Raw genomic sequence first — 12500 nt, forward strand, 5'->3', positions numbered from 1 at the left:
GACTCCGTTTGTTACGTGGTAGTTTGACTCAGTTTGTTACGTGGTAGTTTGACTCAGTTTGTTACGTGGTAGTTAGACTCAGTTTGTTACGTGGTAGTTTGACTCAGTTTGTTACGTGATAGTTTGACTCCGTTTGTTACGTGGTAGTTTGACTCAGTTTGTTACGTGGTAGTTTGACTCCGTTTGTTACGTGGTAGTTTGACTCACAGTTTGTTACGTGGTAGTTTGACTCCGTTTGTTACGTGGTAGTTTGACTCAGTTTGTTACGTGGTAGTTTGACTCACAGTTTGTTACGTGGTAGTTTGACTCCGTTTGTTACGTGGTAGTTTGACTCCGTTTGTTACGTGGTAGTTTGACTCCGTTTGTTACGTGGTAGTTTGACTCCGTTTGTTACGTGGTAGTTTGACTCCGTTTTTTACGTGGTAGTTTGACTCCGTTTGTTACGTGGTAGTTTGACTCCGTTTTTTACGTGGTAGTTTGACTCCGTTTGTTACGTGGTAGTTTGACTCAGTTTGTTACGTGATAGTTTGACTCCGTTTGTTACGTGGTAGTTTGACTCAGTTTGTTACGTGGTAGTTTGACTCCGTTTTTTACGTGGTAGTTTGACTCCGTTTGTTACGTGGTAGTTTGACTCCGTTTTTTACGTGGTAGTTTGACTCAGTTTGTTACGTGGTAGTTTGACTCCGTTTGTTACGTGGTAGTTTGACTCAGTTTGTTACGTGATAGTTTGACTCCGTTTGTTACGTGGTAGTTTGACTCAGTTTGTTACGTGGTAGTTTGACTCAGTTTGTTACGTGGTAGTTTGACTCAGTTTGTTACGTGGTAGTTTGACTCCGTTTGTTACGTGGTAGTTTGACTCACAGTTTGTTACGTGGTAGTTTGACTCCGTTTGTTACGTGGTAGTTTGACTCAGTTTGTTACGTGGTAGTTTGACTCACAGTTTGTTACGTGGTAGTTTGACTCCGTTTGTTACGTGATAGTTTGACTCCGTTTGTTACGTGGTAGTTTGACTCCGTTTGTTACGTGGTAGTTTGACTCCGTTTGTTACGTGGTAGTTTGACTCCGTTTTTTACGTGGTAGTTTGACTCCGTTTGTTACGTGGTAGTTTGACTCCGTTTTTTACGTGGTAGTTTGACTCCGTTTGTTACGTGGTAGTTTGACTCCGTTTGTTACGTGGTAGTTTGACTCAGTTTGTTACGTGATAGTTTGACTCCGTTTGTTACGTGGTAGTTTGACTCAGTTTGTTACGTGATAGTTTGACTCCGTTTGTTACGTGGTAGTTTGACTCAGTTTGTTACGTGGTAGTTTGACTCCGTTTTTTACGTGGTAGTTTGACTCCGTTTGTTACGTGGTAGTTTGACTCCGTTTGTTACGTGGTAGTTTGACTCAGTTTGTTACGTGATAGTTTGACTCCGTTTGTTACGTGGTAGTTTGACTCAGTTTGTTACGTGATAGTTTGACTCAGTTTGTTACGTGATAGTTTGACTCAGTTTGTTACGTGATAGTTTGACTCCGTTTGTTACGTGGTAGTTTGACTCAGTTTGTTACGTGGTAGTTTGACTCAGTTTGTTACGTGATAGTTTGACTCCGTTTGTTACGTGGTAGTTTGACTCAGTTTGTTACGTGATAGTTTGACTCAGTTTGTTACGTGATAGTTTGACTCAGTTTGTTACGTGATAGTTTGACTCCGTTTGTTACGTGGTAGTTTGACTCCGTTTGTTACGTGGTAGTTTGACTCCGTTTTTTACGTGGTAGTTTGACTCCGTTTGTTACGTGGTAGTTTGACTCCGTTTGTTACGTGGTAGTTTGACTCAGTTTGTTACGTGGTAGTTTGACTCAGTTTGTTACGTGATAGTTTGACTCCGTTTGTTACGTGGTAGTTTGACTCCGTTTGTTACGTGGTAGTTTGACTCACACAGTTCGCTCTTTGATGACGCCGCTGATGTTGTTGAGTTCGTCTCCGAAGCGTCTCACGGCCAATCGCAGCATCTCGATCTCGGTCTCGGTCCATTTGGCGCTGGACAAAACAAAAACAGCTTCACGGGTCAAACGGGTCCAGAGCGTTCGGCCTTTGGTCAGTGTCTGTCCGGCTCGCTCACCCTGCAGGACTGGAGTCGGACACCGGGTGGAGCTGCATCGTCAGCTCGCCCAGTTTAGAGAAGGCTGCTCCGGCTGCAGAGAAGATCTCACCCACCTGCAACACACAACACACGTCAAACTGCAACACACAACACACGTCAAACTGCAACACACAACACACGTCAAACTGCAACACACAACACACGTCAAACTGCAACACACAACACACGTCAAACTGCAACACACAACACACGTCAAACTGCAACACACAACACACGTCAAACTGCAACACACAACACACGTCAAACTGCAACACACAACACACGTCAAACTGCAACACACAACACACGTCAAACTGCAACACACAACACACGTCAAACTGCAACACACAACACACGTCAAATTGACCTGTTTTATTATTATTATTATTGAAATAATCGTCGGCTAATTTAAACTCAAAAGTGGAGAAGATGTTTATGACTCAAACTGAGCTGAAACTGCATGAAAACGGAGCAGAGAAACTAAACACTCTGTAGTCCATAAACCTGCTCCACCAGATCCTCCTCCACCAGATCCCGCTCCACTAGATCCTCCTCCACCAGATCCCGCTCCACTAGATCCTCCTCCACCAGATCCTCCTCCACCAGATCCCGCTCCACTAGATCCTCCTCCACCAGATCCTCTTCCACTAGATCCTCCTCCACCAGATCCTCCTCCACCAGATCCCGCTCCACTAGATCCTCCTCCACCAGATCCTCCTCCACCAGATCCCGCTCCACTAGATCCTCCTCCACCAGATCCTGCTCCATCAGATCCTCCTCCACTAGATCCTCCTCCACCAGATCCTCCTCCACCAGATCCTCCTCCACCAGATCCCGCTCCACTAGATCCTCTTCCACTAGATCCTCCTCCACCAGATCCTCCTCCACCAGATCCTGCTCCATCAGATCCTCCTCCACTAGATCCTCCTCCACCAGATCCTCTTCCACTAGATCCTCCTCCACCAGATCCTCCTCCACCAGATCCCGCTCCACTAGATCCTCCTCCACCAGATCCCGCTCCACTAGATCCTCCTCCACCAGATCCTCTTCCACTAGATCCTCCTCCACCAGATCCTCCTCCACCAGATCCTGCTCCATCAGATCCTCCTCCACCAGATCCTCCTCCACCAGATCCTGCTCCATCAGATCCTCCTCCACCAGATCCCGCTCCACCAGATCCTCTTCGACTAGATCCCGCTCCATCAATCCACTACACTAAAGTTGCACTATGGAACTTTCCCGCTCCCACATCTCTCTCTCTGCTAAACTTATTTATACATCATTTATATTATTATTTTATATATTATTAGTTTTTTTGGCTCTAATTCCCTTGAAAACCACGCGCAGTTTTAATGTAAAGTCTGAACTACGTAATAGAGAACTTTATTACACTTCCGTCCATTTACAGCGCGTTTATTCATTCACCCCGGGCACGTCTTTCCTGGTATATCTTATATATATATATATATATATATATATATATATATATATATATATATATATATATATATATATATATATATATATATAAACCACGGATTTGACTTCTATTCAAGCAGAATAATTCTTTTAAACGTAGAGACATTCTCAGAATGGCTTTGTTGTGTTTCCGGTTCAAAATCCTCTGCTGCACAAACCTCACGCAAACTAACAATATTTCACTTATTTCTGAACAAAAGCTGAAATTAAAGGTTTAGTTTTCCCACCTTCGCAGACGCAGACGTCATGTCGCCGACAATCACAGTTTAAACGTTGTAAAAATGAAAAGTTTAGGAGAAAAAGCGGGACTGGCGCCGTTAGCCGCGTTAGCCTCTGTGATGCTAACTCCCTTTAGCGCTTTAACTCGCTCCCATTTAGACAGAACTAAATAACCCTTTTAATTAGAACTAAATAACCCTTTTAATTAAGTAGAATCTTCGGTATGTTCCACGTTGGGCTTTTAAATGTCGCATTAATGTGTGATTATTGATGCTATTTAGCCACAAAGCTACAAAAGAGAACGGGCACCGGAGGGCGCGCTGTGATTGGCTGATATCACAGAGGAGGCGGGACCTGCGGGGACCCGAGTGTGACGTAAATACAGCTAGAGTAACGTCACCATGGTAACCAGCTCCATCTTGTGAGTGTGAAAGACTCATTTAAACTCTTTCTCTGGGTTTATGGCCTTGTTTTGACCAGTATTTTATTCAAAAGGTAAATTCATAACTTTTAATTGAATCCTTTAATGTTGTCCACACAGGGACATGTTGTCCACACAGGGACATGTTGTCCACACAGGGACATGTTGTCCACACAGGGACATATTGTCCACACAGGGACATGTTGTCCACACAGGGACATGTGGTTGTTGCAGTAGAAACAGAGGAAAAGGACAGATTATAGGAAGTTTCAAAAACACTCTTAATAGAAGAAGAACTCTTATGAACAAAAACCTCTGATGAACAAAACTCCTCTCTTAATAGGGAATGGAGGGGGAAATAAAATAAAATTACATTAAAAAAAAAACTAATTTTCACTTGTAACTAGAGCCACAAATCCACTGTGTTACAGCAAAAATCAGCATTTTATCCATTTTTATTTTATTTGCATATATAGATAAGATAATCCTTTATTGTCCCACATGGGGAAATTTCATTGTTGCAACGCAGTAGATCCAGAGGAAAAGAACAGATCACTTATAGGAAGTTTAAAAACACTTTCAGTAGAAGATCTTCTATAAACAAAAACTCCCATTTCCCAAAAAGGGATGGAGGGGAAAATAATAAAGATAAAAATAGATAAATACCATTGCAAGATAAGATAAGATATTCCTTTATTGTCCCACATGAGGAAATTTCATTGGTGCAACGCAGGTAGATCCAGAGGTAGATCCAGAAGAACAGATCACTTATAGGAAGTCTGAAAAACACTTTCAGTAGAAGATCTCCTATAAATAAATAAAAACTCCCATAGACAAATAAATAAATAAATACCATTGCATGTGATCACGACAGTAATTGCACATGAATATGTGTCACGACAGCACATGGATTGCACATGAATTTCACAGTAATTGCACATATGACAGAATTGCACATCAGTATTAGGTTAGGTCAGTATTGCGCCGGGATAACGTGACGATCTCCGGGTAAGACGACTGTTCTCAGCAGTTTCATGAGTTCCTCCTTTGTGGAGACACATCGCAACGACACGACGAAAACACTCAATCCAGCCGAATAAAGTCAAAACAAGTTAATTTAAAGCGATTCCAGTGCGTGTCCCGATCGTTCGTGAAGTTCCTCTTTCATATAAACGTGTATATAAACGTGTATATAAACGTGTATATAAACGTGTATATAAACGTGTACCGACGACACGCCGTACTTTAGCGCGGCCGGAGGGCGCGGGGGGCGGAGCTAGCTCACGTCACAACAACACAACGAACGCAACGAAAAACGCTCAAATCCAGCCGAAAAAAGTCAAAAACAGTTGAATTAAAAAACTATTCCAGCGCGTGTCCCTATCGTACAGTAAAATAGAAAAAATATACTAACTATATTTACAAAATATAGGAGATAAAGCACAATAAGTGTGAGAAAGAAGAGAGAGTGTTTACACCGGGCTGCCAGCTGTACCAGCGCCTTATGACGTATGTATGTGATCACGACAGTAATTGCACATGAATTGCACAGTAATTGCACATGAATTGCACAGTAATTGCACATGAATATGACGGTATTGCACATGGTTAAGTCAGTATATATAATATAAATAATAATAATAAATATATTACTGTATTCAACATTTTTGGCCAATCAGCTGTTGTTACGTCATGTGAAACCCGGAAATGACGGGTCACAAGATGGTTAGGTCTAGATCAGACCCCCGCTGGCTCACGGAAGTTACAATTCCAACATGGCGGCGATCGAGACGGAAGTTACTGGCCCCAACATGGCGGGGACCGGTCCGCTCTCTTGACCCTAACCCTGACCCAGTGTCTGAAGCGTATCGAGGGCCGCCTTATAATAATTGTCTTTTTGGGCCGCCATATTGGAGCCATTTCTGACTTCCGTGAGTCAGCGGGGGTCTGATCTAATACTGACCGTCACAAGATGGCCGCCGCCGCACACAACGAGCTGCTCTGGTTTCATTTGACAGCGAGTGTTCACGAGTGTTCACGAGTGTTCCCGAAGGCGGTCAGCTGACTCAGAGCTCACGCGCGTCCTGTCCCGTGTCCGCGACGTTCAGCGACGTCCTTGAGGAGAAGAATCCGAACAGAACCGAGCCCCTCCCGCGCACCACCACGACCGTCAGAACCGTGCGGAGGCGTTAGAACCGTGCGGAGGCCTTAGAACCGTGCGGGACCGGGCCATGGCGTCGCTGCTGTTCTGCGGGCCGAAGATGGCGGCGTGCGGGATCGTGATCAGCATCTGGGGCGTCATCATGTTGGTGAGCGCGGGACGGAACCGGGACTTGTGTCTGCTTTGCACGCGCGGTACTGATGCGGGTGTTCGGCGGCCTCGGGGCCGTTTACCGGGCGCGCGGTGGACGTCGAACTGAGACGTCACCGGGAAATAGACGGATCCCGCACGGGCCTCGCGCCGCGGTGTGAACGGCGCTTTAGTCCGCGACACGTTAGTTTTACTGCAGAATTCAAACAGATTCACTAAATGTTCTATTCCACTCGGATCATGTGACCGCGGTGTCACGTGACCTTAAAGCGTGACGTATTCTGCTCGTCCAATCAGAGGGATGAACACTCTGCAGACTTTTACATTTAGTGTCTTTTATATTTTCGTATTAAAGAGTCGTTAAAAGTAAACTACACGAAACTACGATTATTCTGGGTTAAAGAAAGTGTGTTTTTCATCGTGTTGAACTGAGCATCGTTCGGTAAAGTAACAGAATACTCTTACTCATAGTACATGTATTTAGTATCAAGTACATGTATTTAGTATCAAGTACATGTATTTAGTATCAAGTACATGTATTTAGTATCAAGTACATGTATTTAGTATCAAGTACATGTATTTAGTATCAAGTACATGTATTTAGTATCAAGTACATGTATGTATTTAGTATCAAGTACATGTATGTATTTAGTATCAAGTACATGTATTTAGTATCAAGTACATGTATTTAGTATCATGTATTTAGTATCAAGTACATGTATGTATTTAGTATCAAGTACATGTATTTAGTATCAAGTACATGTATTTAGTATCAAGTACATGTATTTAGTATCAAGTACATGTATTTAGTATCAAGTACATGTATTTAGTATCAAGTACATGCATTTAGTATCAAGTACATGTATGTATTTAGTATCAAGTACATGTATTTAGTATCAAGTACATGTATTTAGTATCAAGTACATGTATTTAGTATCAAGTACATGTATTTAGTATCAAGTACATGTATTTAGTATCAAGTACATGCATTTAGTATCAAGTACATGTATTTAGTATCAAGTACATGTATTTAGTATCAAGTACATGTATTTAGTATCAAGTACATGTATTTAGTATCAAGTACATGTATTTAGTATCATGTATTTAGTATCAAGTACATGTATTTAGTATCAAGTACATGTATTTAGTATCAAGTACATGTATTTAGTATCAAGTACATGTATTTAGTATCAAGTACATGTATTTAGTATCAAGTACATGTATTTAGTATCAAGTACATGTATTTAGTATCAAGTACATGCATTTAGTATCAAGTACATGTATTTAGTATCAAGTACATGTATTTAGTATCAAGTACATGTATTTAGTATCAAGTACATGTATTTAGTATCATGTATTTAGTATCAAGTACATGTATGTATTTAGTATCAAGTACATGTATTTAGTATCAAGTACATGTATGTATTTAGTATCAAGTACATGCATTTAGTATCAAGTACATGTATTTAGTATCAAGTACATGTATTTAGTATCAAGTACATGTATTTAGTATCAAGTACATGTATTTAGTATCAAGTACATGCATTTAGTATCAAGTACATGTATGTATTTAGTATCAAGTACATGTATTTAGTATCAAGTACATGTATTTAGTATCAAGTACATGTATTTAGTATCAAGTACATGTATTTAGTATCAAGTACATGCATTTAGTATCAAGTACATGTATGTATTTAGTATCAAGTACATGTATTTAGTATCAAGTACATGTATTTAGTATCAAGTACATGTATTTAGTATCAAGTACATGCATTTAGTATCAAGTACATGTATGTATTTAGTATCAAGTACATGTATTTAGTATCAAGTACATGTATTTAGTATCAAGTACATGTATTTAGTATCAAGTACATGTATTTAGTATCAAGTACATGCATTTAGTATCAAGTACATGTATTTAGTATCAAGTACATGTATTTAGTATCAAGTACATGTATTTAGTATCAAGTACATGTATTTAGTATCAAGTACATGTATTTAGTATCAAGTACATGTATGTATTTAGTATCAAGTACATGTATTTAGTATCAAGTACATGTATTTAGTATCAAGTACATGTATGTATTTAGTATCAAGTACATGTATGTATTTAGTATCAAGTACATGTATTTAGTATCAAGTACATGTATTTAGTATCAAGTACATGTATTTAGTATCAAGTACATGTATTTAGTATCAAGTACATGTATTTAGTATCAAGTACATGTATTTAGTATCAAGTACATGTATTTAGTATCAAGTACATGTATTTAGTATCAAGTACATGTATTTAGTATCAAGTACATGTATTTAGTATCAAGTACATGTATTTAGTATCAAGTACATGTATTTAGGTGCTGAAGTGGGAACATTTGATTAAACGCTAAAATGAGCAACTTCTGCTTTTTACAAATGTCAAACTCGGCCAATAATTAGCTGTGATTTTGAGAGTACTTGTTGTATTTGGAAGACAAAGTACTATAGTATAGTAGTATTGAACTTGGACTGAAGTAAGTTCCAGTCCGGACCAGGACCTGGACCAGTCTAAACCAGGACCAGGACCAGTCTAAACCAGGACCAGGACCAGTCTAAACCAGGACCAGGACCAGTCTAAACCAGGACCAGTCTAAACCAGGACCAGGACCAGTCTAAACCAGGACCAGTCTAAACCAGGACCTGGACCAGTCTAAACCAGGACCAGGACCAGGACCAGTCTAAACCAGGACCAGTCTAAACCAGGACCAGGACCAGTCTAAACCAGGACCAGGACCAGGACCAGTCTAAACCAGGACCAGTCTAAACCAGGACCAGGACCAGTCTAAACCAGGACCAGGACCAGTCTAAACCAGGACCAGTCTAAACCAGGACCAGTCTAAACCAGGACCAGTCTAAACCAGGACCAGGACCAGTCTAAACCAGGACCAGGACCAGTCTAAACCAGGACCAGTCTAAACCAGGACCTGGACCAGTCTAAACCAGGACCAGGACCAGGACCAGTCTAAACCAGGACCAGTCTAAACCAGGACCAGGACCAGTCTAAACCAGGACCAGGACCAGGACCAGTCTAAACCAGGACCAGTCTAAACCAGGACCAGGACCAGTCTAAACCAGGACCAGGACCAGTCTAAACCAGGACCAGTCTAAACCAGGACCAGTCTAAACCAGGACCAGTCTAAACCAGGACCAGGACCAGTCTAAACCAGGACCAGGACCAGGACCAGTCTAAACCAGGACCAGTCTAAACCAGGACCAGGACCAGTCTAAACCAGGACCAGGACCAGTCTAAACCAGGACCAGTCTAAACCAGGACCAGTCTAAACCTGGACCAGTCTAAACCAGGACCAGGACCAGTCTAAACCAGGACCAGGACCAGTCTAAACCAGGACCAGTCTAAACCAGGACCAGTCTAAACCAGGACCAGTCTAAACCAGGACCAGTCTAAACCAGGACCAGTCTAAACCAGGACCAGGGCCTTTATGTGACGATGAGCGTTGGTTCTCACTTTGTCTGTTTTTCAGGCGATGCTGGGGATCTTTTTCAGCGCCAAATCTGCCATTCTGATCGAAGACGTGCCGTTCAGCGAGAAAGACATCCACGAAGAGTGAGTTTATGTTCATGTGTACACGGGCTAACCACTCTGCCACAGACACACGGGGAGTGGAACCTAAAACCTCCTGGTTCACCACAGTCACATGAACACACGGGGAGTGGAACCTAAAACCTCCTGGTTCACCACAGTCACATGAACACACGGGGAGTGGAACCTAAAACCTCCTGGTTCACCACAGTCACATGAACACACGGGGAGTGGAACCTAAAACCTCCTGGTTCACCACAGTCACATGAACACACGGGGAGTGGAACCTAAAACCTCCTGGTTCACCACAGTCACATGAACACACGGGGAGTGGAACCTAAAACCTCCTGGTTCACCACAGTCACATGAACACACGGGGAGTGGAACCTAAAACCTCCTGGTTCACCACAGTCACATGAACACACGGGGAGTGGAACCTAAAACCTCCTGGTTCACCACAGTCACATGAACACACGGGGAGTGGAACCTAAAACCTCCTGGTTCACCACAGTCACATGAACACACGGGGAGTGGAACCTAAAACCTCCTGGTTCACCACAGTCACATGAACACACGGGGAGTGGAACCTAAAACCTCCTGGTTCACCACAGTCACATGAACACACGGGGAGTGGAACCTAAAACCTCCTGGTTCACCACAGTCACATGAACACACAGGGAGTGGAACCTAAAACCTCCTGGTTCACCACAGTCACATGAACACACGGGGAGTGGAACCTAAAACCTCCTGGTTCACCACAGTCACATGAACACACGGGGAGTGGAACCTAAAACCTCCTGGTTCACCACAGTCACATGAACACACGGGGAGTGGAACCTAAAACCTCCTGGTTCACCACAGTCACATGAACACACGGGGAGTGGAACCTAAAACCTCCTGGTTCACCACAGTCACATGAACACACGGGGAGTGGAACCTAAAACCTCCTGGTTCACCACAGTCACATGAACACACGGGGAGTGGAACCTAAAACCTCCTGGTTCACCACAGTCACATGAACACACGGGGAGTGGAACCTAAAACCTCCTGGTTCACCACAGTCACATGAACACACGGGGAGTGGAACCTAAAACCTCCTGGTTCACCACAGTCACATGAACACACGGGGAGTGGAACCTAAAACCTCCTGGTTCACCACAGTCACATGAACACACGGGGAGTGGAACCTAAAACCTCCTGGTTCACCACAGTCACATGAACACACGGGGAGTGGAACCTAAAACCTCCTGGTTCACCACAGTCACATGAACACACGGGGAGTGGAACCTAAAACCTCCTGGTTCACCACAGTCACATGAACACACGGGGAGTGGAACCTAAAACCTCCTGGTTCACCACAGTCACATGAACACACGGGGAGTGGAACCTAAAACCTCCTGGTTCACCACAGTCACATGAACACACGGGGAGTGGAACCTAAAACCTCCTGGTTCACCACAGTCACATGAACACACGGGGAGTGGAACCTAAAACCTCCTGGTTCACCACAGTCACATGAACACACGGGGAGTGGAACCTAAAACCTTCTCTCTGTTGCAGTAAGGAGCCTCCTCAGAACATCTACAGACTTTACTCTCAAGTTGCCATAAACTGTTTCATCGCCGCCGGCATCTACGTCGCCGTGGGAGCCGTGTCTCTGTGTCAGGTACAAACCAGGTGTAGACCAGACGTAGACTAGGTGTAGACCAGGTGTAGACCAGACGTAGACCAGGTGTAGACCAGGTGTAGACCAGGTGTAGACCAGGTGTAGACCAGACGTAGACCAGACGTAGACCAGGTGTAGACCAGGCGTAGACCAGACGTAGACCAGACGTAGACCAGACGTAGACCAGACGTAGACCAGGTGTAGACCAGACGTAGACCAGACGTAGACCAGACGTAGACCAGGTGTAGACCAGACGTAGACCAGACGTAGACCAGACGTAGACCAGGCGTAGACCAGACGTAGACCAGGTGTAGACCAGACGTAGACCAGACGTAGACCAGACGTAGACCAGGCGTAGACCAGACGTAGACCAGACGTAGACCAGACGTAGACCAGACGTAGACCAGACGTAGACCAGGTGTAGACCAGACGTAGACCAGACGTAGACCAGGTGTAGACCAGACGTAGACCAGGTGTAGACCAGACGTAGACCAGACGTAGACCAGGTGTAGACCAGGTGTAGACCAGGTGTAGACCAGACGTAGACCAGACGTAGACCAGACGTAGACCAGACGTAGACCAGGCGTAGACCAGGCGTAGACCAGACGTAGACCAGGTGTAGACCAGACGTAGACCAGACGTAGACCAGGTGTAGACCAGGTGTAGACCAGGCGTAGACCAGACGTAGACCAGACGTAGACCAGACG

At 43.7% G+C, this 12500-nt stretch overlaps 2 protein-coding genes across 2 annotated transcripts in view; one reads left to right on the forward strand and one right to left on the reverse strand.

Annotated features, from left to right (window-relative positions):
* The window catches only part of bacc1 (BPTF associated chromatin complex component 1), an 8531-nt gene extending 4380 nt beyond the window's left edge, over positions 1 to 4151 (reverse strand). Inside the window, exons 1-3 of the mRNA XM_072461757.1 lie at positions 3827 to 4151; positions 2100 to 2194; positions 1916 to 2017 (exon numbers count right to left, since the gene is read on the reverse strand). Of these exons, the coding sequence (XP_072317858.1) occupies positions 1916 to 2017; positions 2100 to 2194; positions 3827 to 3847 (218 nt within the window). The 5' untranslated portion in view covers positions 3848 to 4151. The remainder of the gene's footprint in view (positions 1 to 1915; positions 2018 to 2099; positions 2195 to 3826) is intronic.
* A 2141-nt stretch (positions 4152 to 6292) lies between these two features.
* Positions 6293 to 12500, forward strand: part of rnasekb (ribonuclease, RNase K b) — a 9289-nt gene continuing 3081 nt past the window's right edge. Inside the window, exons 1-3 of the mRNA XM_072461762.1 lie at positions 6293 to 6548; positions 10069 to 10151; positions 11688 to 11793. Coding sequence (XP_072317863.1) covers positions 6471 to 6548; positions 10069 to 10151; positions 11688 to 11793 — 267 coding nt within the window. The 5' untranslated portion in view covers positions 6293 to 6470. The remainder of the gene's footprint in view (positions 6549 to 10068; positions 10152 to 11687; positions 11794 to 12500) is intronic.

This window comes from Eucyclogobius newberryi, unplaced genomic scaffold (assembly GCF_026437365.1).
Source record: "Eucyclogobius newberryi isolate DKJ021-1_F unplaced genomic scaffold, fEucNew1.0.hap1 SCAF_31, whole genome shotgun sequence".
NCBI classification, from domain to species: domain Eukaryota; kingdom Metazoa; phylum Chordata; class Actinopteri; order Gobiiformes; family Gobiidae; genus Eucyclogobius; species Eucyclogobius newberryi.